Source organism: Acanthopagrus latus, chromosome 18 (assembly GCF_904848185.1).
Source record: "Acanthopagrus latus isolate v.2019 chromosome 18, fAcaLat1.1, whole genome shotgun sequence".
Classification (NCBI taxonomy): domain Eukaryota; kingdom Metazoa; phylum Chordata; class Actinopteri; order Spariformes; family Sparidae; genus Acanthopagrus; species Acanthopagrus latus.
The window spans coordinates 24,390,566-24,418,135 of record NC_051056.1 but is presented as its reverse complement, the minus strand read 5'-3'; the positions used below and the strand labels follow the sequence as shown (position 1 = coordinate 24,418,135).

At 44.0% G+C, this 27,570-nt stretch overlaps 1 protein-coding gene across 5 annotated transcripts; it reads right to left on the bottom strand.

Moving 5' to 3' along the window:
- Positions 1 to 326: 326 nt before the first annotated feature.
- On the bottom strand, positions 327 to 25,838 carry mcf2a (MCF.2 cell line derived transforming sequence a). Of its 5 annotated transcripts, none has more exons than XM_037077934.1 (30): positions 25,392 to 25,833; positions 18,181 to 18,249; positions 17,927 to 18,041; positions 17,451 to 17,541; positions 15,591 to 15,710; positions 15,027 to 15,143; positions 14,752 to 14,901; positions 14,526 to 14,641; positions 14,278 to 14,392; positions 14,039 to 14,158; positions 13,711 to 13,902; positions 13,149 to 13,340; positions 12,860 to 13,031; positions 11,316 to 11,392; positions 11,058 to 11,143; positions 10,855 to 10,921; positions 10,619 to 10,734; positions 9,357 to 9,426; positions 9,157 to 9,249; positions 8,881 to 8,973; positions 7,954 to 8,079; positions 7,640 to 7,861; positions 6,673 to 6,765; positions 6,081 to 6,159; positions 4,918 to 4,981; positions 3,678 to 3,778; positions 3,172 to 3,284; positions 2,255 to 2,367; positions 1,896 to 1,999; positions 327 to 1,801 (listed from the first exon to the last, which is right to left on the bottom strand). In XM_037077934.1, exons 1-30 carry the CDS (start codon positions 25,507 to 25,509, stop codon positions 1,761 to 1,763), a joined length of 3,345 nt encoding a protein of 1,114 aa, XP_036933829.1. In that variant the 5' UTR covers positions 25,510 to 25,833; the 3' UTR covers positions 327 to 1,760. The 5 variants fall into 5 exon arrangements, 3 of the variants coding, with proteins under 3 accessions (XP_036933829.1, XP_036933830.1, XP_036933831.1); XR_005071289.1 differs by lacking the exon at positions 327 to 1,801 and adding an exon at positions 3,419 to 3,527 and having other exon boundaries at positions 25,392 to 25,838; XR_005071290.1 differs by lacking the exon at positions 327 to 1,801 and adding an exon at positions 3,419 to 3,524 and having other exon boundaries at positions 25,392 to 25,838.
- Between the last annotated feature and the right edge of the window lie 1,732 nt (positions 25,839 to 27,570).

Below are 27,570 nucleotides of genomic sequence, written 5' to 3'. Positions count from 1 at the left end.
CCGTGACTGACAGTGGGCTCCCAGAAGATCCAGAGGAGAATGACAGTGTTTGGTGCTCTGTGGCACGAGCCTCCTATCCATCCACGGCTACACACCGAGGAATACGCTGCCATCAATCTTCATCATGTCTGCCTGTGTCTTACATTACCATCACTGACATGTCGACTGCTGCCTGCGTGCAGGGGGTATGTCTCCCCCCCGCCTCCCAAACACATCACACATTCAAGAAATAAACAAAGGGGTAGTAACAGCATGAATAAGAAGGAACGCACAGTAAGGTAGGTAAAGCGGCAGGCGAAGCGCACATTCAGTCGACAACTGGTGGATTGTTTTTTGATTGTTTTTTTTTTTTTGTTCTGCCTCTTTTGTCCGTCCACCTTATTAAAGTGCCTGTTGAATATCCGTGAGGTCAAGGTCGAAGCAATAACAGAGTATTTGGATTTTGCGAACAGTACAAACAACAGGCTCCAAAAGAGCAGGAATAAAAAAGGCATTATGGCATGGCACATTTTGGCATTTTAACTCCGAGAATTCACACGAGAGCGGTGCCTTCCAGGGACGGTTCAGCCCCCAAAATCAAAAACACAAACATTTCTTCTCACCTGTGGTTCTGTGTTCAGGTAGCTTGTTTTGGCGTGAGTTGCTGAGGTTTGGCGATGTATTGCGAGCACTCTCTCGATATAATGGAACTAAATGGCCCACAGAAAGTGACTTGTAAAACTCAACAGCGATTTCTTTCCAGAAATCCTGACCGAAACACTCAAGATAATCAACTGACATTGTTGTGAGCAGTTTCATGTAGAAACCATTTTCTTCGCACCTGATTACTGTATCGTCACACAAAGCAAAGTGTGGGCTCGAGACAGCGAGAGATTATACCAACGCAGAGTTCCAGCATGAAACTGCTCACAACAGGTTCTGTGGTTTATCTTGAGTATTCGATTCATGATTTCTAGAAAGATACTTTGCTGTTGAGCGAGAAGGCAGACAACTCTATGGACGATGTCTCGAAAACTCACGCTGAAACAATCTAGATGGTCAAATATCACTACAGGTCGAAGGAAAAATATGTATTTTTGACTTATTCTGGTGAACTGCCCCTTTAAGGAATGAAATGTAAGAAAAATACAATTAGAAGTTCAATGGAAAAAACGTCGACCAACGGCACAAAGATGAAACACTGAGGTACAACAAATGTTAAAAATGATACTGTATATATGTACAAAAGTCTCTGCTTTAAGAAATATTTCAGGCAAATCCTGGATCACCATCCATCCAGCACACACGAGACAATCAGGAACACACACTCAGAGAAAGTACAGTCTTAAATGTGACGTGGAATGAGGAAATGTTTCACAGGTGTCCACATGACTGTGAAATGCTGCAGCGGCGACTTCACTTCCCGACTAAATGTATGTGTGTGTGTTGCAGATGAGAGCGCCAGAAGGACAAGCTACTGGAAAGAGGAAGACCAATCAGGATCCTGGGATCAGCTGTTGACTGTCCAAAGAGGGCTAAAACAGTTCCTGAGCCTTTTTTTGTTTTTTTGCGCTGGTGCATCAGCGGCACACCTTCACAGTCAGAAAATACTGGTCTCGAAAAAAAAAAAAAAAAAAGTCTGGTCTTCTCTGTAATGTTTGAACTGTGCTGGAGGAAGCAGACCGCGGAGTGAGGAGTACGACAGCTATGGCTCAATCTGTTCCTTCTGTCTGTTCGTCGTCCACAGGTAAATATTGGATTCGCACTCTGTGCTTTCTTCTCTATGGGGAGCTGAGCTTTCTCACCTTCAGGTTCCCCGGGTCTACAGGAAAGAAGATACAGATTCTTAAAAAAGGAAAATCAAAGTCAAGAAATGCATTATTTCATCATCCTGAAAGAACGCGTGTTTCCTTTACCCCCTAGTCTGGAGGAGTGTCCTCGACTGCTGTCTCCTATAATCTGCTGCAGGCTGGCAGCCGCTATGAAGCCCTCCTGTCGCCGACTTAGATTCTTCACCAGCCTGGAGGATGAGGAAACATCAAGAAGAGTGATGGAAGAAGGAAAAGGGGGAAATTAGATGAATAAAATGTGTTATTTTACATTTACTTTTACCTTAACTAGAGGGGATATTATTTTAAAAAAACACCTTTCCTTTATCTAGTTTTGCCGTACACTGTGTCCTTTCACAGGGTTTGGATGGTTTGCCTGATCACTAAGCCTCCGTGATGGACCGGTTTAACCCACATCATGTGTGCTGACGGGCTGAAAAACTCACCAGCGTCCCCTGCTGTCTTCACACTGCAGCTGGATGACGTCTCCACACTTGATGGGGATGCTGTCCGGTCCGTTTTGAAGACAGTCAACCAAAGCCATGTATCTGCCCGGAGACTAGCACCGGGAGGGAAATCATCAGAGAACAGAAGTTACATTTATTTAGAGGAGATAAGATCTGATAGGGAACTTTTCAAAGCAAAAGCTGAAAAGTGTTTTGTGAGAAAGACAATTAGGAACAAAATATCCAACAGGTGCAAGAGCCACAAAATGGAATAGATCACAAATAACATAAACAAAAGAGGAGAGCGTCAGTTCAGAAGAGTGATTTCAGGAAAGTGTTTCATCTGGAGGTCAGATACTTGGATACTTTTCTCAGGCAGGGAAAAAAAAAAAGAAAGATATTCAAAGTAAAAAAATTCATGAGAATATTTTTTTCACTTGGAAAATAAAAACATTCAGGTGTTTGTTTTATCTTTTTTTTCTTCTACACACAGCCAGATATCCAAGCTTAAATTAGAGTTTAGTTCGACATCTAAATTCTGTAACAAGGTCTTGTGAGCACTGATATGGACCTCTGTTTTATCCTCTGTTAAGAAGTGCAATTACAGGATCAAAGCGTTGCACTGCGATTTTCTCTACATTTACTGATATAATTAGACAATAAAAAAGTTAGATGCAAAGTGGTTTATCTTTCTTGTGGGGGGATAAAAATCTAAGGCTCCTCTTTGGCTCCACAGGATAAGATCTTGTACGTGCCGTGTATCACGGTTAGGAGTAACCATACATGGTTAAACAGATAACCATGTATGGGAGGGCTGCAAATGTGAGCTGATCAGTAGGAAGGTTTGAGAGGAAATGACTTCCTCCTGTCGAAATTCCACAACAGCTCTTATCTAACGTGTCTGCATTCAGTCTCACCAGTTGCACCAAAACCTCGTCCTCTGTGTCGGATGGGTGGAAGGGGTCCCGACCTCCAGGCCACTCCTCCAGACCCTCGCAGATGTCTACCGAGTGATGAGCTCCGGGCCAACCTGGGACACGAACATCACTCAGGCCGTGTCGGGTACTCGATGAACACTTTTATCTACCACACTTTAAAGGCACCATGTAGATACTTAGTAACTACATCGACATTATAAACAGACAAGACCCCCTTGTCACTTACTGGGAAATTAACAAGTAGGTAGAATCAAAAGCTAATCTCAGTAGTTGGACCTTTTTCCCCAAAATTCCTCGATGTAACTGGCTCTTCAGGTCAAAGTACACCTGAACTGCTGAGGAGGGAGAAGTCAAATATCTACATCAGTTAGATATTTATGAAGACAATCAGCAACATCAGTGTAATCAGATCAAGCTCTGTGATTTAGTTACTAAGTATCTACTTGATTATGGCGTCAATGTGCGAATGGATCAGATTCACTCACTCCTGCGGTTGTGCTGGTGTTTAGGGGAGTGCGGCTGGGGGTCTGGACTGCTCCTCCCCGACTCGGTGTCCTCTGAGCTCACCGACGCCCTCTGCTGCTTGCTGGGGGGAATAACACGAAACAAAGCGCGTCACCAAATGCTGAACACGGTCGGCAGACATTCTCAGGATAGACGTCATCCTCAGCCACACAATCTAGGGGTCGGCTGATTCTCGATCCAGGCCCCAGATCGGTGTCGAGGGACAACTCTGTCCTGGTGTTTCTCACACAGCCACATGATCAATCAGGCACCAGCAAGACAGAGCACAGAGCAGCCATGTGCAAGCTCCTCTGTAAAAGTGGGACTTCACAGCGGGACACAGTGTTCAAACGCATGTGTTAGCGCAAGGGAAGATCTGGTCTCGATTTATCAAGATCCAAAATTTAGAGCTCAAGAGAGGAAAATTTTAAAAATGTTTCTGGAAAGCAAATTCTCCATTTGCTTAATTAGATCTCAAAAAACGAGCCCCAGCTTAAAACCAGCTGTCATGAGGAAATTAAGGAAACTCATGGGATGAAAAACCAAAACTCTTTTTTTCTTTTGCCCTTTGCATTACATGCAAAATAGCAAATCGGAGATGCAGAGGTAAGAGGAACTGTTTATAGACACCATGTTAGAAATGCCATGGAGGAGACACAGGCCCGTCAACGCAGCGAGGGAGTGCTGGGGGTCAGTTATGAACCAGGATGGAGGTTTTAAACAGGAAGTGACGATCAGTATGCAAACACAGCAGCCCTGGGTCAGGCAGGTCATGCCAGGCTGAGTTTACCACTGAGCGTTAGGGCAGGTCAGTGTCGCTGGGGGCGGTGGCGGGGCCGCGGCCGGGGCCGTTGCCGGGGGCTTCGGGGACAGGGGCTTCGGGAACGCAGGCACAGAAACACGTCGGCGGACAGCGAGACAAAGTCGAGCCCCGGCAGACAGCCCCTGGGAACCCCTCTGGACGGCCGCATGCCCCTGCAGGTGGGGGATGGGAGGAGTGGGGATAGGCAACCAGACAGAGTGGAGGGCCTCCGCCCGTTCTCACACAAACGTGAAATGACACTTTCACTCAAGCTACATGAAAACTCAGCAAATGCAGATTGTAGTGCTGCGACTGCATGTGTGTGTTTCGCTTATGCCTGTGTGTTGGTACGTCTGTGCAACTGTAGCCTACAATCATGCGCTTAAAAAAAACACTGAACACTGTTTATATGCACTGACCTCTCAGAGTGTGGCGGAGAGAGCTGCATGTGTCCAACCATCTGACCATGTTGATATGCTTCATCTGCAAGAAGGAAAACGGAGGAAACGTAAGAAAGAAGAATTTCATTTGCACTTGATTTTGACTTGACTTCAGTTTCGGGCATGTGTGTTCATTCTTTACTGACACAGATCACACTCATGCTGCAGATACAGCAGATTAAAATGATGCCAATTCTGGATCTTTGATGAAGTTTGCCTTGATGAGCTGCTCCAGTTTCTGTAAACTATTTTATATTTAGATGCGCTCCCATCCAGAAACTTGATTAACAATGGTTTGATGCTGAGGCAGCTGGGTTCGCCCTGAGGGGCGACTGAGGGATTTGTTTTCTGATCTGAATTTTGTTCTCTCCTGCATTGAGAAAAAAAAAAATAATCATTTGTCTTTTTTTTTTTCTTTGAAAACACGTCAAAAAACAAAAAAATCCCAGACGTTTCTGACTTGAGAACTGGTGAAAAAAAAATAGTTTTGCCAGAATCGTTTCTCTTATTCCTTATTTTAGGTGATTTTTTTTTTTCTGTAAAAACGCTTCAAAAAAAATTTCCCAGAAAAAATATTGCTCATGCATGAAACCAACCGGAGAAGAAAAAAAATCACACAAATGAAATAAAAATTTGTTTTGACAGAAAAAAAATAAGGAAGAAAGATTATCCAGCAAAACTTTTTTTTCCTTTTTTTCACCAATTCTCGAGTCGTAAACAGGTTTACATGAGACTTAAAAGATGCATCACCAGAAAATAACTTTCCTCACGTGTCCCTCAGGGCTTCTGTAAAAAGCCCCTCTTTGCTTAGAATAATAATTGACTCCTGACATTTTCACTTCCTTTCTGAATCATGACATTTTAGAGATTTCTAATATGGCTTCAGACTTATATACAACCATATAACAGTTATACACTGATTTCCTTCTTGGGAAGATAAAGGCGGTCTTACTGATCAACTTTCTGGAACTTTTGTTAACAGTAAAGAAAATCAAAGCACAAACCTCCACATACAAGTTTCAGAGATTCAACCAACTCTCTCTCTGGAGCCCTGAGAAGAAGCATTTCTAATCTCTGAAGCTTGTAAGTGGAACTTTGCACTTTGATTCTCTGTCCCGTATTAACTGGAGTATCTCCCAGACCTCTGAGCATCTTCTGCTGGTTAGTCAGGATTCTGCGAAGCTCGTTGAGCCAGGCCATCTTCACCTCCACTGTAGGAGCCTGAGAGAAGACAACACACTATTAGTGGATCATAACAATGTGTATGTACTTTTATCTGCCTTAAAAAAACGTCTCAATTTCTTGTTTCAGGCCTCATAATTAATCTATGAAATGTAAAGAGCTCATGGAGATTAAAATGATTTGTTTTTACCAACAGCCCCAAACATAGTCAGTTAATTAACAAAGACAAAGAAACCATGCAAATATTCATAAGTTAGACTATGAAAATGGCATATTGCCATGTTTGCTTAAGAAAAATCATGAAGATGTTCCTTTATTGATCCGCCTTGTGAGAAATGTACAGGTAACACAGCAGTACAGAGGGAAATAAGCAGCAGCACAAGAGTAAGTCTCAGAAAATAGAGACAATGATAGAGATTCATAGTAATCCAAATTGCCATGCATTTTCTGTCTATGCCATTGTAGCTCGAGCGATAAGAGCTTAAAAAAAAAAGAGTAAGAACAGAGATACAGTATTTAACCTGCCAGCGCTTCACTTCTTCAGACACCCACCTGAACCACGTACACTTCCTCCCTGCCACTGTACCAGATCTCAAACTTCTTCACATCTCCCTTGACGTTCTCTGTGATCCCCACAGCAGTCATCTGCCGAGAGACACACACTGTTTACACCGACACACACACGAGCACACACACACCCGGCGTCAGGACGAGCGGCACAAACAGCGCGTCGTACATCAGACTTACATCATGTAACACATCTGTCCTGTCAGAACACACACACACACACACACACACACACACACACACTCACCTCCGCTGTGTGACTGCTTCCTCCTCACATCCTCAATAATAAATCAAGAGCAGCAGCTGCTGGTGAGACACTCACACACTCTGCACGGCAACACACTCAACAACAACAACAAAAAACAAGTCTTATAGAAACAGAGCAGGTTCTGAGGCCAGCTGGGCAACTTTGGCCTTTTTAAAAAATATCATCACAGACACCAATGTCAGCGTGTGTCTCCTGTTTATAAGTGAGCATTTGTGATGAACTTCTGCCAATAATTGTCAGTGATGGGGAACAATATGACAGAAACACCTGATGATGCAACTATTGTCTACCTATTTATAATATACCTTATTTCCATGATGGCTGTGTCGGGATGACTGTATGATTGATTGTATGTATTTGTATATTTGCTTGTCCGCTTTGTCATGTCAAATGTTTACACACGGTACCACATTATGCATCGTAGATTTAATTTTTCTTTCGTTAACTTTGGGCCCCCTCCTAAAAGCTTTCAATAGCTTACTTTGGGGGACCCATTCATACATGCCAAAGAACCATTACAGATGTCTAATTGGTCTATATTGTATATGTTTATCTTCTTGGCTATATATGAATGAATAAACTGAAACTGGAACTGAAAAGCGACTCTTTAAAATCTCCATATTTTAGCCAGTGTTGCAGAATAACCGGTGTATTCCTGCAAGACGCACACAGACACAGACCAACCTTCAGACAGTGCTTGAAGCTGTACGACGGCGTCTTGTCGCAGCCGTCTCCGTGCTCCTCCCTCTTCTTACAGAAGAGCAGGGCCCTCTCGTACAGGAAGAGGTGTCTCTGCATCGGCTTGAAGCGGGCCAGCTCCTTCATGCGCGTGGGGCCTCTCTTGTGGCTGATCCACACGCTGAACGAGCCCTGCATCAACACCCGGCCCAGCTCGCAAATCTCCCCCTGCGTACGACAGAGGGCCAGAGGTTCACCTCAGATCAGACCGCACGACTCATCCGCAACTTGAGATGCAGGTCAGAGCTGATGTGGTTCACCTCGTATCCTGTGATGGCGATCTGATGCATGGAGTCGTTGACAGACTTGAGCAGGTCCAGCATCGCTGTGAGTGCCCCCTGCAGCTCAGAAGTCCCCTCGCAGTCTGTACTGTATTTCAGCAGTTCCTGGACACACACGTAAAAGGACAGGTGTGTATACAGCAACTCAAACAGTGTGTCGTGTCTATGAAACATATGTGATGAATGCAGTTTTGTAGAAAGTTCTTTTAGGGTTCTCATGGGTTTGGGTGGTGTTGATATGTTTTGGTTTAATGTCATGACTGGGACCAGAAGGTGATTTGACTCCGGATGTTAAGAGAATGCATTTTATTAGCACAATGCAGTGAGCGTGCAGGGCAGAGGGCTTGTTCAGTTGAATATGTTAGTCTGTCTGAAACAAATATCTTTTTCTTATGACTGAGGTTTGTGCAGTTTAGAATCTATGACCCAGGCCGTGGTTCTGAAATAATAATAAGCTAATGGGCTAACTGCGCTGTGGGTTAACACATCCATGGGCTCTGTCCACTGTGCTGAAATAGCAGCATTTCTATCTCATTCATCTCATTCTGTAGGATTCATCCTAGACTATGATATTCTCTAAACTATAAATACTTGATTCCACACAGTATTATAAGCTGCATATTCTACAGCAGGCCTATTAACTTCTAGAAGAACCAGATTTACATTTTCAATCCTTGATTTGAACATAAATACTTCATGATCTTAAGAAAAAAAAAATCAAATGTAACTCTTTATTATGGAAAAATGGAGGAGATGGTATGTTTGACCCGTCCCTGTACAGGGCTTCCATATTTTTGTGCTTATTGACAGACTGGCTGTAGTATTCCTTTAATATTCCTATAGTCATTCAGTGTCGGTGCTGCCACCTCTGTAACACAATATTTCGGAGGAGACAAGATGTCTAACCTTAAGCAGCAGCTGGTATTTGGTGAGGCGTTGGACCGGTTTCAACAGGTAGGAATCCAGGCCCAGTTTGTGCTCCAGCTTTTTCTGACACTCCTTCACAAGAAAGACCAAATAAAACCACAGTGGATGCAATATTTGTCAGTGACTGCAGCTTTTTAAATTGTAGCTGTAAAAAAACTTAAAGGACGACGATTGTTAGAGCGGCAGAACAACATATTTTTGTATGATACAAACATTCATTGTGAAAGTGAAAGTGAAATCACTGCTAGAACGGACCTGAAAGAAGGTACAGTCTGAGAACTGTCTCCACAGCGCCTCGGATCGCGGCTTATTCTGACAGTAACACTCGTACATTTGGAAACTCTCTTTCTGTGGACACATGAAAGAGAAATCTGTTTGGACAATGTGGATACAATTACGTGCAAATTAAGTAAATTCAAAGAACCTACACAAGATAAAAATTTATATCGTCTCACCCGCTCTAGAAAGCAAGCTCCCACACCTTCAGGAGCCTCCAGGCATCCTTCTAGGTCCTGGAGGAAGACCCTGGAGTACCAGCAAGGTCAAAGGTCGAGAATTAAATCTCAAGAGCAAAACACAGGGATTAAAACAAACAACATCTTAACCCTCCAACAAGTCAGGGTTAATACCATAACCGGCTGTTGGTTTCTCAGGACCTCACGTGACTGATAATTTGCAGTGTTTTTCATGTATGTTGAGTAGAATGTGTAGTTTCTGAGGCTCTCACATAACTAGGCAATGTTAGTTTTTTTAGTGAAAGTACTCACGAATCAGACACACTCTGTTTGGAAACACTAAGAGCAAGGATGTGCTGCTTCAACATTTTATTTTATCTACTTCATTTCTTTTATTTAGAGAATTTTTAAAGCTCTGACTTACGAGTCCTCTTTTGTTTGTGTCTATTTATTTCATTTGAGCAGCAACCTCAGGCCTTTTTCCTATGCAGATAAATTCCTTCTTTTTTTGTTATTTGTAAATCGATGTTAAAAATTGTTTATTTTTACCAAATCCATCTGGTATTTAGTTCGGTCCCTTTCCCCCCTCGAGACATGAGTCACATCGCTGGCATTCACACAAGATCGTGCCACAGAAACCACTGAAGATATCAGTTAATCTCTCTCAGTCACACACATGTAATTCCAGCTGGATGTTGCGTTTGTCCTAAATGTTTGCCTGTTTAATCTGTCAACTGACTTGTTATTAAAGTAATTAGCACGTATGAAAACACTCAGAGGTTTATGACTCTTTTCTGAAGGTTGCATCAAAGAAAAAAAAAGTGTTTTACCTGTTACCTTTAAGTAACGTCTCTAAGTACTACTGCATATGTAAAAAAAAAATGTAGTAGAAAGTCTTTTGTGGCTCCAGAGGGAGCTACATGTTGTATAAGTTGAATTGTGGGTAATGCAGGAGGCAGGTTGTGAAAAGGAGGAAAGATGTGTGGAATAAATCTGCTTCCGCTGTAATTATCTTGATCATTTGTTTTTAAAAAGCTCACACCTCCATTAACCACAATGCAACTTAGCCACTGAGTGACATTAATGGAAGCAACGCAAACACACTTTGATTTGTTAAATTGGTGGCGTTACCCTTTAATATCCACTTTATACGCTCGATCTATATCTGTCCTCCTGCGTCGATGGAAGCCTTCGCATAATTAACACACAGGCTTTGTGTCTTTAAACAGGTCTGTCTGTGATGAGAGTCGTTAATCACTCGCCTGCTGTGAAAATTGTAGATCTCAGGCATGTTTCCAAAGAGGATGTCTCTCTTGCTGCGCAGGATCGGGGGCAGAAGCCCTGAAAGAGCTGGGTTGTCCATCTCAGCCCTGTAACCCTGAAAGTCGATTAAGAAAATATATATGATTAATGCAAATGCAATACTACCAGGGGACCTTTTACCATTAGCAGATCAATTGTAAAGTTGGGCGGGGGGGGGAGTGTTTTTTTTCCTCACCAGCAAAACTGCCAGCAGCTCTTCCACATAGATTCGTTCTGTCTCTATGAGTTCCCTCATCACATGACTGTCACACACAGGGAAACAGACAAAGAGAGAGCCAGAGGGCATCATTACCACCGAACAAAGAGAATCACAAAGTAAACAGCATCAAGAGCAGTACTGGGGACGGGCAGATGTGTGGACAGCTGCCTCCTCCTCACCGCTTCAACAGATCTGGGCTGTCCTCTCCCTCCAGACTGTACGACACACAGCTCCGGCTCTCCTGGTAGTCGTGGATCACCTCGATCTGTGCGCGACACAAACGGACAACATCACAATCAGCAGGGAAAAAAACAGGAACAACAGGAAGAGCTTGATAAGAAAAACAGAAGATAATAAATGTGTCTTTTGGATTGATTTGCAGCCGTGACAATGGGAGGAAATAAATACAACAAAACCAAAATGTCTCCTTTCCTTACTTTTCTGGGGTTGGGGCTCTTCCGGGATGTTCTCTTCCCAGGCAGAGAAAGGTCGAATGTGAACTTCAAACCATCCCCTGTAAAAAGCCGGATCATCAGTCACTGCAGCAGCAGCTCATCAAAGAATATGCGAGTAACCTACACATAGTATATTTCCATATGCTCTGATGAGAAGATGGTTGATTGAAGCACTAAATCAAAAACAGTCACGTTTTCATGCCCTCAAAGGGATCTTCTTGCCCCGCCTGTGACCTTTCCCATTCCTCCGTAACTTGCAAAAACATAAATCAGCCATAATCGACATGTGAGGTTATCAATGATAATGGGTCGTCTCCTCTAAAGGTGCGGCCTGGAACTGGTGTGCGCAGATCTGAAGCAGTGTTTGGCACGACCGTCAGCGTCTTTTTGATCCTGGCAGCTGAATCCTTACATGATGGTCCAAGCTCAAGCGAGTCGTTTGCCCCTCGCATGTGCCATGTTCCATTCATCAGAGGTACGCTTGCATGCACATACTGGATCAAATCAATCAAAAGCTAACCACTTTTCCCTTCATCCCCTCTCTTAAATGGCCGGTTTCCCGAGTATCAACGGGGCCTCAGAGGGGCTCATAATCACTCCCTTTTCTCTTTCTTGTCATTACTCTCATTATCATGGCCTCGTATGATAAAGAACAAAGCCTTAGAAGCCACGAATGGACATAGAAATAAGTCTATTTATCGTTTACTTTCACACACTCTGATGGAGACGTTCAGCAGCACAGTACATAGATTCAGATAAAGATCAAAAGTAAGTACACCAGATAACACATACAGTATTAATTGGGAACCACTGCATATAGCTTTGTGCAAGCTCCCTTGAGACACAAAGGGAGATGAAAAGGTTCTTTAATGCATGTGTACCACATATGGTTCTATAGCAGCTATACTGACTAATAGAGCAGTCAGGTGTCTCCCAGTGGACTGATTATACCTTCTACCCTCGTTACAGCCTGTTTGTGAAGGTGGCCTTCTAACCCTAAAGCCAGTACAGGAACACCTTAGGCCTACTCAGTGGGACCCTGTGATGTGTAAATGTAACCACGGTGCCTAAAGGAAAAATGCAGAGGGAGAGAGGGATTGGTGCCAGGCCACAAGGCTGGGACGAGACCCCATACTGGGCCTGGGAAACAGGGGATGCTGGGTAGGGAGTTAGTTGATTGGTAGAAAACCTCTAATCAAATTATTTGTGGGAGAAGATTATGATTCTCCCAGGTAATCCTGTCCTCATACGATGGGAGGTCATAGGTATCCTGTTCGTGACGCCAATTTGTAGATAGATCAAAGGCCTCCTTGCGAGTTTTCCGCAAACAGTCAGCTTTGCCTCGGCTTGGTTCGCGGAAAACTCGTAACGTCTGTACAGGATACGTAGGACCTCCAACCGTATGAGGACAGAATGACCTGGGAGAATCTTATTTTTCTCCCACACAACTGTGTTAGACTAAACTAACAGGATCTCCATTTCAACTCTTCCTTCAGTTGTATGTTTGTGCATCTGCATGTTTGTACCATGCTTGGGGGAGAAGAGGGGGGACTTGGAACGCGGTGGGTTTTCGGGCCTCGGGGCCACCAGTTGGACCGGTCGCACGTGTTTGTCGGCCAGCTTCCTGAGAGAAGCCTGTCGGTTCTGGATCATCTGCTGCACCGCGGCATGCTTCTCAAACGTTTCCCCTATCTTGGCCTAACAGAGAGCGAGAGAGAAGGACACAGAGGTCAGACAATCAGCAGAGTTTTATCATCTGAAAAATCGTCTTGTTGTATTGACTTATTTCTTCATGTAACTGTTGTGGCCACTGACCTGCAGCTGCGATGTGATGACAGCCTCGTACTCAATGGTCAGAACGTCGGGTCCTGAGCTCAGCATGGACGGCGCCCCATCCAGGAACCCCTCAATGTCCCTCAAAGCAGCCTGGGCCCCGTCTTTAGACTGGAACTTATCTACCAGCTGATTGGCCAGCAGATATGCGCCGTCATCACACCAAGTTTGGGCCTAAAAGTGGAAAATACATGCATATCACCCACTGCGATGTCACTGATTGGTTTGTTTTTATTTCCGAGATAGCCGCGCCCTAAACCATACCTTGCATTATCATCTGTTTTAGTCTGGATGGGAGCATAATTAACAAAATCAACGTCGTGTTGCACTGAGGAAGACCTGAAACTAGCGATTGAGACCATAAACTCTCTACAAGAGGAAGAGGAATTTCCTCATAAGCTTACATACGATCAGTCTTTGGAACCAGCACAGTGCAGGTTTAGAGCATTTCTGCATTAGCTTTATTTTTCAGACCCAGAATCTCTGCCCAGATCTTATACAGTCAATGGTGACACCATAAAGAAGTTCTGACATGTGTGCGTACCTGTCCAAGACAAAGCAGCAGCTGGTGTGTCTGCAGAAGACGAGTGTGTTTGGTCTTCAGAGCAGCATTCAGTGTATCACAGTAGTGGCGAAGTTCGTTGCAGCGCTGCATAATCAGAGCCATGGCGTAGTGGTGACCAGCTGACAGCTGGTGTCCGTGAAGGATGATGATCTGAGCTCGGGTCATCACCTCCTGATAGAGCCAGCAAAGACCCACACACACACTTGAGACCCACACACACACTTGAGTACAGTATGTGTGTTTGTGACGAATTCATCTGTGTGCAAAGCCAGTGAATAAGCGCTGCTCTCTGCAGATGCTGGCTCACCTGTGCATTTGATTCCAGACCGTCCAACCTTTTGAGCGCCTGTTCTGTTTGAGCCATAGTGTCGACGGATGTTGTCAGCTCCCTCTCCTGAGCCATCAGATGGTCCAGACACAGCTCCATCTGAAGAGAAAACAGAAACCTTTAGACAAACGCAGACTGAAAATAAAAAGCAGCCTACAACAAACCTGGTGGCTCACACGAGAAAATATATACATGAGACAAACTGATGGAATCTTAACCTCCTGAAAGCTTTGCTCATATCTGAGTAGCTGCAGGTACTGATGGAGTTTCAGGTGATGCTTCTCAAAGAAGCCATCGAAGGCCGACTCCATGTCTCTGAGCTGCGCAAGAAGCCTGAAAAAGAGAGACTTCTTAACCGTTTCCACTGTGAAGAGTTTGTATGAAGTATTTGAGGTTCCAAACACACATTTTGGCAACTAATATTAATAAATTATAAAGACAAAAAGGATGCTTGAAGATGTCTCACCTCTGTACTGTCTCCCAGTCCAGCTTCACATCCCACTGGGAGTCATCCTCCTTCCCAGAGGTCTCCAGGCTCAGGAGGAGATGACGGCCCTCCTTTGACACGGACCTGATTGCACCCTGTTAAAACAGAAGACACTCAAAATATCACCATATAAAATACTAGATCTTTTTTGCAGGAAAATGGAAAACTAATAAAAGCATCTGTGTGAAAACATCTATATCCTTACTTTGAGCTTCCTGTACTTGTCAGTGTGAGACTCAAGGAGACTCTCGATGGCTTTGCCCTCGTCAGGCAGCTCCGTCTCTGCCAGCTCAGTGCCAAAGCCCTGCAGCATTTGTGCGATGTCTTTCACCGTCACAGCAAAGCTTTCAATAGCCTGAAGTGGAAGGAAGAACACACAGAAAACACAGAAACACTCTAATACATGTGCTTGGATAATGTAAAGAACTGTGGAAACAATCATTTATCAAACTGGTAAACAGCTACTGATTTGTTTCTTACCGTTCGTAAAACGATCCAGTCACTGTGACAATAGTCCAACGTGCCTCCGAACTCTGAAGTCAGCTGGTTCTCATCGATGTAGCGCAGCAGGTCTGTGACTGAGCTCAGCATCACCACCTAAAGGTGCAGACAAAATCTGAGACCTCACAAAGAACACCCTGTACCATCAGCAGATTCATGAGAGCGGCAGGTTTCACTCTCCCTCAGTTTCATATAAAACATCACCTGGTGTCTCTAAAACACATAATTGATTTTCTACATTCAGAAAAGTTTGGTTAAGTCTTGAGGTATGTATGATACAGCGCTATCGCTTTATTTTTCCTGCTGATACTTTACAATTTAAAATATTGAGATCACCAGATATACTATCAGATACATCCGACTGTAGGATAACTGCTTTATCATATTTGTTTCAACAGTTAAAGCAGAAATCAATGCGACTTCTCGGCCGCATCCGCCACAGAACATTTGACTCATGGAGATCAGGGCTGCAAACAGGACGTGGGGGGGTGTACCTTGTTGTGATGTGGGACATGTTTGGTAACTGAGGAGGAGCTGCCTTACTGGCATCTTGAGCATGAAGTCCTCTTGGCTGAAGCGAAAGCCAATATCGGTAACAGTGCGGTGGAAGAAGCTGGTGGGTCGGAGCACCAGGACCAGGTGGAGGTTCCCAGGAAACGAAGCCTGGAGGAGGGAAAGAGAGGCTCACTGTCAGGAGCATGACACAAATCTACAGTGTGGTTCAAACAATGACAGGGCTTCAACTATGGATTATTTTCATTTGATTATTTTTCTTGATCAACTGATCAGTTGTTTGGACTCTAAAATGTCCAAAAACGGTGAGAAATGTTGAAGATGACGTCCTGAAATGTCTTATTTTGTTCACAGCCCAACAAGGAATAAAGAATCCTGAAAATGTTCCAGTTGAAGAAGCTTGGAACCAGATCATTTTGAGTTTTTTCATTTAAAATGACTCAGTAGTTGACAACTAATTGATTGTATGTTGCAGTTCTGCACAACAAATACATATTTTTTTCAGATCTAACTCCTGCGGGCACACTGACACACAAACAGACGCTTAAAAAAAAAAAAAAAAAAAAAAAGGCTCTGATTCTTCACATCTGACAGATTTCAACCGTTCTGACAGGCGGGCGCTCGCTCGTCAAGGCTGAACCACTGGCTGCACCATCCACACATGTCATATACTGCATTTCATCATCGGGTCATCCGAGGTCGTTCCCTGACTGTGCAGGAATGTCATCCTCTGCAGGAGCCACAGAGGCTGGACAGTATATCTGCAGCCAAGCCTACAGAGAGCTGTGAATATCTAATGTGACATGCTGTGTTGAAAACAAAAAATAAGAATAAGAATTGGGTGTTTTCCTGATACAGAGGACCTGCACATGTAGGTGATGTAGATGGAAGTCATGCAGGAAAGCTGCAGCAGGATTAAAGACACTGTGTGTTTTATCACCAGTGTTTCTGCAGGTGACGCAAGGTGTGACATTCACCCGTCCTGACTGCATCCACGCCTCTCTGCTGTTATTTCAGTCTCAACATGCATCAGAAAGCCAAACACATCAGTCTGATTGCAGCCTGATCAGCCAATAGCATGACGAAGCAGAAGCGCGCGCTGCACCGCAGTGCTACACCCCCCCTCCAGCAGCAGCAGCAGCCACGGCCGGTGCCATTGCACCATTCACTCCACCCGCCCCAGAAAAAAAAAAAAAACTTCACCCAAAACTCTTCACACGATCATTTTAAACCAAGCAGCAGCTCGTTACCGGGCTCCGGCGCATCTTCGGTATCCCCCGCCGGTAAAAGCAATCGCCCATGGTGCGGTAAGCCATCTCGGCTGGACGGAAAGTTCCCGCCCGTCCGATTGGAAACATCGGTGCCAGGCTTGAAGTGTGCAGCTCCCCGAGCCGCCTGAGCTCCGCCGCAGCGCTGCTGCTGCTGCTGCTGCCTCTCAGACGGAGGGTGGCAGCGCTGACTGCAATGTTTCCCTCCCGCCTTCCTTCCTCCCTCCTCATCCTCTCCTCTCCTCTCCCTCAGCACCCCGCGTCATCACACACTTTTTGCTTACTCATACATTTGCAGCAGTAATGCAATGGGACCCTCAGTGCAGACATTGTTTAGACTACTTTTTTCTTTTTTTTTTTTTTCAGAACCGAGCTCTGATTTAATGCAGAAACACTGTAGTGGTTTGATCTCATGGATGCTGGTCCAGGTATTATCAGGGTTTTTTCAGCACCATGGACAGCGACTCATAAATAAAAACACAGCAGCCCTGCAGGCGGCAGGCGCGCACACACACACGCAGAGAGCCATGTGTCATATGCAGGATGTCTGTACTGTCTAGTAGGAATATTGATCAGGTCCAAATGGCCCTGATGAGAAGGAAGCATGAAATATGAAACTCACAGCGATCCTGGCGAGTGCAGTTTTGATAGAGGCCCATGTGTCCAGTCTTCGGTCTAAGATGATGATGAATTTGACTCCGGGTTGCCTCGTTCTGCAAGAAAGATCAGGCAGATTGACCATAGCTGTGTTGTCACTGTGACAATTTGGTGATTTAATGTGGGTAGAAGAGAGATGAGCAGCTGGATGAGTCAAATCATGCCTAGCTGTAAGTTGTTAGGTGCTCTACAGCTACATACATTAGAGAGTTAAATCTTAAATTGTCTTGGAAATGTCCCTGAACTTCATCAAATTCAAGCTAAGTCACTGACAGGAGTGAAGTTCAGGACATAGAGGACATGAGGAGGACATTTGACACAGCGAGAGGAGGGGCATTTGAGGCCAGCTGTGCTCAGAATACAAGCGGAGGGCTTTTTGGTGCACTGCAGAAAAGGGAGAGGGAGAGAGAGCCGGACAGGAATAGACAGAGCAGGACGCACCGAGGGATGAGAGTGAGGTACGTAAAGACTTTGGCTAAAGCTTCCTCTGGAATGTCACTGAAAGCTGAGCATTCTGGGAGCGTGATGATGACACTGGAGTCTTCCCCGCGGCCCCCTGGGAGGAAGAATATAAAAAGGGCAATCCGTTAGATTTCAGAGTTTGACTTTGGCCACTAGAAACTCAAAGAGCAGGTCAGAGAGTCAAATTAAAACCAAACCAGCTGATAGAGGATGTTGTGTAAGTGAGGCCTCACCTGACAGGTACGCCACTTGTTTCTCTATGTAGCCTCCAACCTCCTTCAAGCTCAAAGGGACAGTCACCTCTGCAAGGGGACAGAGGAAAAGAAACCAAATATTACTTAAAGTTTGCCCCCAAAAAAGTTGATGAAAAGTTGGGAAAAGTTTCATCATCCACAAAACATTTCTGGAGCTTCAGAGCAAAACAACAATGCGGCATTATATGAAAAAACTGATGTAGAGAGCGAATTGTCGTAAAACTTAAAAAAACAACTGAAAAGATGAACGAAAATGCTCACCCGGCGGGTAATTTACACCTCTTTTTAATCTGAAATCTTCACTGCAGCTGCTACGCTAAAAGCGCACGAGCTTGGTTGAATTTGGGATCAATGGGGGCTTCCTGAGATCTCACATTTTAAAAACAAGCCCCCATCTACTCCAGCTGCTGCAACGCTGATTCACTGTGAAGCTCCAGAAATGTTTTGTGGACTACAAGCCTGACTTTCCATCACCGTGGGGGTGAACAGATACTGACAGCTATCTTCAGTTTTTGGGTGAACTTATAAAGAAATTGTCTTCTTCTACATAATTGTCCTCCAGGGGACAGGTTTTGTCTCAACAAAGGAGGGGAAACATATTCAGTGGGAGTCCCTTCCCTTTTTATTTATGTAAATTTAAAGTTGATTTTTGTAAGGGAAGTTACACGTTACAGTTTAGGAATGAGACTCAAAAATCAAGCTTACTTACAAATAGCACCTTGAACTGTCAAACACTTCATTTCTGTCATTCCGGTGAGTTTCATGCACCATTTTGTGCCTTTTCTTTACCAGCGCAGTGGCAGCCTCCACCTTTTGGTGGCCACCCCAAGATTTTCAGTCGCTCCTTTTGGCCCCCCCTATAAAAATCTCTGTGGCAACTCTGGAGAGATGACAACTCAAAATGTAAAGCAATAAGAATCTCAGGATAACACACAGGTTATACACACATGTTCTACATATCGGGACGTCTCCACTCCATCCCTCTTGACATCTTGAGCTAAAGACGATCGAGGAAGAGACCGACAGAAATGAAAACCCTGTCAGTCGCGTCCATGTGAACCAAAAGAAGAGTTGTGACTCTGACAGCAGCCAAACTTCCATAGTCTCTAAAAAAACCTGCAAAACAACAGGCTAAGAGTTTATTTGGCATGCCCTTTAATGATGTCACGCGATGCCCTAAATAACGTCTCAAAGCCGTGACAGCCACGCTGAAGCCTCTGTCGCTGTGGCTCTGACATGAAAGCTCTCAAATTTAAAGATAGAAACTCGCAGCCATCGTCTTTGATCTGAAAATAGAGATTTGTGGAGACGCTCCGTGATAATACTCAGAGGACGTCGTAGCTGTAGCTGGTGTGAATCCTGCTCCTGGTGCCAGTAAGACAGTGACATCATTAAAACACGTGAGCTCGTTTACTGTACAGCATCTGAACTGATGTTGATGGAGTGTTAAGTTTACTGGCAGATGGCTCCGTGTCTCATACTTGGTGCCATTAGTGTTGTAGTCTAAGTGGCTGATGAGTGGATGCAGACTCTTATCGAGGAGGCAGCGCCGATCATATATCTGCTCTCTGGTGCGCCAGAGTACGTTAGACCAGATGTGCAGAAGAGATACACTGAGAGATGATGACATCTGGTTGAGAGTGTGCATATAAGATCAATTCAACAGTAGATCTAATGCTCACTGGGAAAAAACAAAAAAAAACAATAACATTTTGCAGAAAATAACCAAATCAGTTTTACAGTAATTTTCTGTTTTTTTTATGTCTATAAAACTGTAAAATTACAGCATTTCTCTGTAAAACTTTAAATGTACATTTCTATAAATTTAATGTTTTTGCATCTAATTTGAATTAGAATATTGTACTTTAATTTCACGATTATTGTTTGACATCCACTGACTGACACTGCCACCTTTTAGGGGGGTTTTAGCAGATGATCTAATCCAGATTAAAGATCATGTTCAGGTTTGATGGTTTTATTTCTCGATGTGGAGACCGAAACTACTAAAACTTTTTTTTTTTTTTTTTAAGACAGTCACAAAGACAATAACTTTCCAGTCTTTGCATTTGGAAGGACAACTGCAAACATTACTAACTCATTCAAAGCACACTGAACCGCAGGTCTCTGCTCCTGTACAGCAGTGTATGCAACAGATCACCGGGCCAGTACATTTGCTCACAATCCATCCTTTCCTCATCCATAATGAATAAAGACATTAAAAATGAATTTGCGCAGAGAAATAAAAATGAACAGATTCAGAAGGAGATGAGAGAGGATAAAGAGAGCAGAGAAGAGGAGAAGGGGGGGGAGGTGTTATTTTCCATGCGTCCTCCAACAGTAATAGTGTCCGTGAGGCAGTCGGGGGGCCAGGTAATGAGCTCTGCTGCTACCTGCTGAATATTTGATGCGTGTCTGTAACAGATGAGCAGGACCGGTGGCTGCACTGTGCACACACGGGTGCAGGGTGAAGTTACCGTCACGCTGGAATAGTTACATAACAATTTGTATCCTGCGCTGTAAGACCTTCAGGAAGCAAAGACAGGTCATAAATGAATCAATGTAGTGTCTTTTTCCATCGGGATAGCTGCCACACAAAGGCAGATTATACAGTGAATTATTCATATTAAACAATGTCTGAGATGTATAACAGTATATAATTCTTCGCGTGCATGCACTGTACATGTAGAAGCTTCAAATCTTATTTTACTCTCCCTTCACCCTGCCAGCTCATCCTATAGCAGAATATTTTCAAAGGGTATCTCCGCCAATTCTGCACATTAAAGTCCTTGGAAAATACCTTCTATTGCAAAAATGTCCTCTGTGGTTTCAGAAAGGAAGCTGCATTTAATCTGATCAATTGCGTCCGGTGGTGCCACTCAGTGGCTATGTTGCATTGTGGGCAATGTAGGCGCCAGGTTTTGAAAAGGAAGAAGAATTTTTTTAGAAGAAAGAAAGGTGATTTCTCTGGTTCTGCTGCAGCAATTTTGATTATTTGTTTTCCAAATTATCCTATAATGAAAAATGCTTACATATCCCACAATGCAACATTGCCACTGAGTGACATCACTGGAGGCAATTTATCCGATGACGTGCAGCTTTCTCTTTAGCCACAAAAAGGTTTTATACTACTTTTTTTCACATATGTAGTAGTAATCTCCAAGACCTTTAAATCAGTTTAATGTGGAAAGATTTATCCTTTGTGGTGCAACTAAATGAAAGTACTAACTACAAACAGTTTTCCAGCAGTTAAAGGAAATCAAAGTTTATACAATACTCAAAATATTTCTAAATGAACAAATTCCGAATCTTGTTTTCAGATGCTGTTATGCTGTGGATCCTCTCCGAGCTCGCGTCACGACTGTTCCGGGTGACATGCGGGACAACGTGTGCAGGAGAAAGTCAAATAACCTCTGTTTGCTGTTCCCTTCTTACACACAGGGGAAAAAAAAAAAAAGAGGAATGTTTGCCAGTGTGGATGGAAACAGAGATTTGCTGCCGGTCAAACAGATTCAGACTCCGACCAATCCGTTGAGTCTGCATACAAAGCTGAAGGCAGGGAGCTTATCTCTGTTGTCCAAACAGTGATAACCATGTCGGCTGATTTCATCGCTGTACAGGCTCCCATAAAATCACTCGTCGTCGCTGTAATCTTTCATGTTTTATTCTTTTACAACACAATTGCTCTCAGGAAATAAGGAGTTCGTTGAAATGAAAACATGTCTCTACAGATCGACACTAAAGAGTTAAATGTGTGTGTGTGTGTTTGTGTGTGTGTGTGTGTGTTTGTGTACATTTTCTAGGCCCAGATGGACGTAGAAATTAATAGGCTGGCAAAATATTAAAACCAAACGTGTTGAGGCTGTTTGAACACGACTCCTGTGCGATGCAGAGTTTTAAAAGGGAGTGACTCAGCTAAAAAAAAAAAAAAAACCAGCTTGATTCTCGATACTGGCAGACCAAACTGATGGCACAGCGCCACTCCTTTCTCACATAGTACAGCAGATCTTTGTGAATCATACAGAATGACAGCAAACAGAGGCCGCTTTATGCGTAGAGAGAACACTCACCCAGCATGGATTCAGCCTGATTTTTCTTCTTTCTTTCTTTCTTTATTTATTTTAAAGACCCCAAAAAGCCGACACATGTAATCCCCTCGCTGAGCAAGAAATTCCCCTCTAACACACATACAAACGTTTTCATAGTACACAGAGGCCCGGCGTCACTCTGCTTTTAGGTCATGAGATATTTTGCCAAACAAAGCTTCCAGTGCTAAAGGGATTAGACTGGTGGGCGGCTGAATTCTGATCGCGAAAAGGATGGAAGAAAAAATGAGTTTCCTGCCTGCTGTGATACACGGAATTTAGATTGGTTTGAGACTAGAAAGGCAGGGACTGTAAATCCTTGACAATAGCTTCACATATCTTTAATCTCATATTCGCACTTTTCAGAGGACCTGTGACCTTTGAGCCGAGAGTGATGTCGGGTGGGATTTGGTTTCGAAATGAATTCGGATGTTTCTGTACTGACATTTCACCCAAATGGAACACGTTATATGTTTTTACTCTGGGTTTGCTGCAGCGGTTGTGGTTGTTGATTAACGTAGCTTTTCCTGTGGCTTAGCGTCTCATCACACTGCTCTAGAGAAGACAAGAGAAAGGAGGGACATTTCCCAGAGATAACTGTCGGTGCTCATTTGTGCTAAAAATTGCAGGAGCAGGTTAAAATGCGGCTTGTTTGCTGTGGAGGTGTGGGAGTCGCAGTCTAAGGTGGGGCGCTAAAAGCAGTTGAAGTGTCAGGTGAAGTCCTCCTCTAGGTGGTCAAAAATGTGTTTTTCTTCTTATTCCTACTGCTGAATGTTTGAGCTACGCTGTGTAGAATGATGCTTTTATTTATTGCTGAAAGTGTAAATTTGCTCCGTACTAATTTAAAATCAGCTTATAGCAGCATGATGTGGAACGACACAATCCTGATTCATCATTCAGCAAACACAACTGCGATGTGCAAACTGGACTCTACAGTGAAGTAGGAGACGTCATTTGTCGAGCAGCCAAACTTCTGAAGTGAAAGAATTTTGCATAATCAAATATATTTTGATATACTGATTTAATGAGGGAGAAGAAGGTTCCATTTTAAGGATTTTAATGTTGTGATTATTCATTTTCCTGTGAACTATGTCAGACACACGTTAGATAATTTCTATGTCTGGTCAGTATCTTTTAAAGGTGCATTATGTAAGAATTGGCTACCTGTCAAATTCCTACTCAAAACAAATTAGGGGAAGCATATCACCAGAGTAACCTCTAACTGCTGCTAACTGTAGCCACCCTTCGTTGGTTAGCTCAGTTAGCTATGCATCCATGAGCTTGGACGGGCCGCAGCTACCTGGTTAGCATGCTAACTCGAGTGGTTATCTCTGCAACACAATGCATTGTAATCTCAAAACTGCTTCTTATTCACATTCTGTTGAATGTGTCCCACTAGAATTCAGACCCACAGCCCCTTTAAGCATTGAATGATTCACATTTAGTGAATGTATGCAATTGACTTGTCAGCTTGTATTGCAGTAGAGAAAGCAGTTGAATAAGTAAAGGGTTGGTGCTGAAAGCAATCGAACTGTCAGCTTAAAAGTTAGACATGAAAGCAGACGAGATGTCAGTCGATGTTTCAGCCGTGAGAGCAACTGTAAAGTCAACTGAGGCGTGAGCACTAAAAGCTTCACTGTGATTCAAAGAGCTGGCAGTGAAAGAAGCTAAAGAGTTAAAAGAGGAGTGTGTGCACTGTGAGGAGTTAGCATTAGCTCAGCGTGTAAAGCTCTGACAGCACTCGGTTTAAATAGCGAAGTAGTAAAATGACAGTTGGGGCGTATCTGGAGTGGAGATTTTTGCTTTATGGCCCGTTATCCTTTGTAGTGTTTGGTGTTTCATAATGAGTCACACTGTTTTTACTGTACTGCTGCCAGCACAGAGAACATTACATCTGCTCGTGCCATACCATCTCAGCTGGAGTACTTTAGATTGTGTTCCCATGGGAGTCCGGTCCTCTATTGGACCGAGTCTGTGTGCATTCTTTGAGGAACTTAGACTTTCAAAAGGCGGCTCACACACAAAGCAGGAGTGATTTCATGCAATACTGACAACGACGTACCCGCACGTGTAGAAGGAAGAGGGCAATAGGTGAGTTATGTGAAGGATAATATATCATTACCCATCGAGTAAACCATGAATCTACAGTTACTGTTTTAAGCACCAGTGTGCTCGTCTCCCCCGTGAGCAGATTAGAGCGTGAGGCTCATATTTCACGCAGAGAGGAAAAAGTCACCTGGTTTAAGTAGAAAGGAAGCGTGGCCTTTGGCGTGCTGGCTCTGTTACGTACACGCCCAGGCCCAGGTACAATGAACCCACGGGAGACATAAGAAGGCAGAGGTCCATCAATTAAACAATAACTCAAGGCTGCCAAGATCCCAAAGTAATTACATTAGTCTCTGGAGGGGCTCTATATCTGTCCATCAGCTTCATTCTCCGCTTTATTTGAGTTTAGCAACATACACTTGCAGACTTATGACTGATAAATGATGACGGTTGTGCAGATGTTGATGCTTTTGAAAATTGCTCCATTCTTTTGGAGAAAAAAAAAAATCCACAACCCTTTTCTCAATATGTTCTAAATTAAACTGCTGCGTTAAACGTTTGACAGTTTTTTGGCCTTTTGATTAAAAAATGACACAAAAACATTCTCTGAATAGTGAAAGCTGCCTCATGTTCCCTCTTAACTTCCTATTTTTTTCCTTTTGAATGGGTTCACTGACATCAACGGCTTTCATTTTTCACCCATCGCTGTCCAACACTGATCCACAACCCACATTCTGCAGATATTCAGGCTACGAATCATTACTATGGATAAATATCTATCCATCTGTGGTGGCTTAAAATAGCTGACATAATCCCTGCAGTGGCCCACTGCTGGAGCAGAGCCGCAGAGGTAAACTGGCACATGGATATCTAACCAGGGTACAGTTCTTCCGCTGCGTCTCAGAAGTTACAAACGAACAAACTTTTGCTTTGGTGCATTTCAGTCTCAGTCGGCTGAACTGTGCCGAGAAGTACAACTAGAGTAAAACAGTTTGAGAGCAGGTGCAGGATTATATTCCCAGAAGTCAAATGAGGACTGTCAGCAGCATCATGTGTACTCACGCTGCAGAGTGCTCTCCAGCTGGGAGCCGGCCTGCAGAAGGTAGCGGTAACTCTCCATCTCCTCCTTGGGCTCTTTCTCCTCCGGCTCTGTGTCGTCCTGCAGTGAGGCCGGGCCCATTCCCCCCCTCGCCTCCTCCGGCACAGGCTCAGGCTGGCAGGACCGACAGTGCTGTGGGAGGTGCTGACAGCAGTCCAGGCCTCACATCCTCCTCAGAGTCCTATAGCCCTGCATAGTGTCCCTATACTGAGGCTGGGAGCTGCAGCAGGGGGAAACTCGTGCCCACCTGCCTCTGCGGGTCCCAGGATCCAGATGGGACAGTTCCCTGAGGCTGCTGCTGCTGCTGCTGGATCTTCCTGACCTTGAGCTGCATAGAGTGCCTCCACACTGAGCAGCAACAGAATATCTGTCCACATAAGCAGAAAACAGTGGTTTGCTGTCCTGGATGTGATGTGCTTCCTCCCCCTTATACACACACAAACACACATACACACTAGTCCTGCTCTCAGCAGCAGTCAGCTACTTCAAAACAAACAGGGCTCCATCTGGCCACTGCTGTCTGTCTCTCTGTCGCCCCTCCCTCACTCCCTCTCTCTCTCTCCCTCTCTCTGAGCTGTAGTGCGTCAGCTCTGCACCGTGCAGAGCTCAAGAGTGTACTCCTGACACACAGCCAACTCCCTCCCAACTCTTCCCTGCACTTCACACTCTTTCATGCTCTTCCTCTAGCTGTTCTCTGACTGTACTACAGTAGACCGGATTGTTAGGCCGTCTGGCTGCGGCGCTCGTGGCCCCACTTTCTCCAGCTTTACCGTAAACATAGAGGCACACACGGCGGAGAATGGCTCTATTGTAAAAAGGAAAAAATGAAAATCTTCCGCACCCTCAGCCAACAAGTTTGGCCCATGCGAAGCACAGCCTTTAATACACAACAATCACATTCAAAGAGAAGAACAAATATGAAAGGGTGTCATTGTGTACATACTGATACACAGAGCCTTTTCTCAACTCAGCTCCCTGCTGCTCAACCCACAGCGACTCTGAATGGGTCGGGGCTCGTTAACAGCACAGACTCGAGTGGGGAGAACCTATATATGTGTGTACGTAAGCCTCCCTCTACACTCTGACTCACAGCGCTTGATGTTTTCTTAATGCGAGGCCACACATGGAGCGGTGGAGAGAGCAGCAGTACGCCGTCCTGATACGCAGCCACTCAGCTGATCCAGCTTAGCCTCTCAGCCATCTCATTACCGCACAGCATCTGCTTAGTGTGGTCACAAAAAACACGCGCATCCACGCACACTCCCAGCCTCCCACGCATTCACATCCCCACATCAGACCGGTGTAAATAAAGCTCCTCAAGGCGTTTGGTTTATCTTCAAAACATTCTGATTTATTACAGAAAATCTTCAGGTTTTGAATATACTAGTTTCAAAGAGGTACATTCAGCTTAGAGGTTTGGAGTGTTGAGGCTGGAGAACCCAAAAGGGCCGGAGGTGGAGAGGTGTCCCTGCTGCATGACGCAGGGCTGCTGAGGTGCCTGAAGACCTCCACCCCACCCTCACAGACAGAGACAGCATCCACAACCACAGAGCCTCTCGTGCTTTTTTTTTTTTTTTTTTGTACATTTTGATTTTCTTAGAAAAAGTGGCTGGAAAAAGGTTGCATTAAAAATACAATCCATGATTTTATTCTCTTCATTTAGACAGGCAAAACATTAGATTCCAAGATAATTATAATTCTTTTTTTTTTTTTTTTTTTTTTAAGCTCTGAAAATAGCATCTCTGATGTCAGTTAAAGGTTTTTCTTTTGTTAACAAAGCAGGCAGCCCCTCTCAGTGTGTCCGCTTACATCCAGTATTCTCAGGCACAGTGCAGTCTGGAGTGAAGAAAAGCCTCCTCCATCCTAACATCAGAAAAACAGACCGTCTCAGTAGAAAATGATGCTGAAAGGCATGAACAAATCAACGTTAACTTAGTTGTATAAAATCTCAAATTGACATTATGACTTCTGTAGATACACTGTAGGAGATATATCAGGTTAAAGTCAGTGAGATTAAATATAAGGCCAGTAGAAAGTACTGCACTGGAGTTACTGTTGGAGCAGTACAGAAGAGGATTAAGGCCACTGAAAATTCTGATGAATTCTAAGAAAAAAGAAGTCAGAGTTTTCAGATTTCTTTTT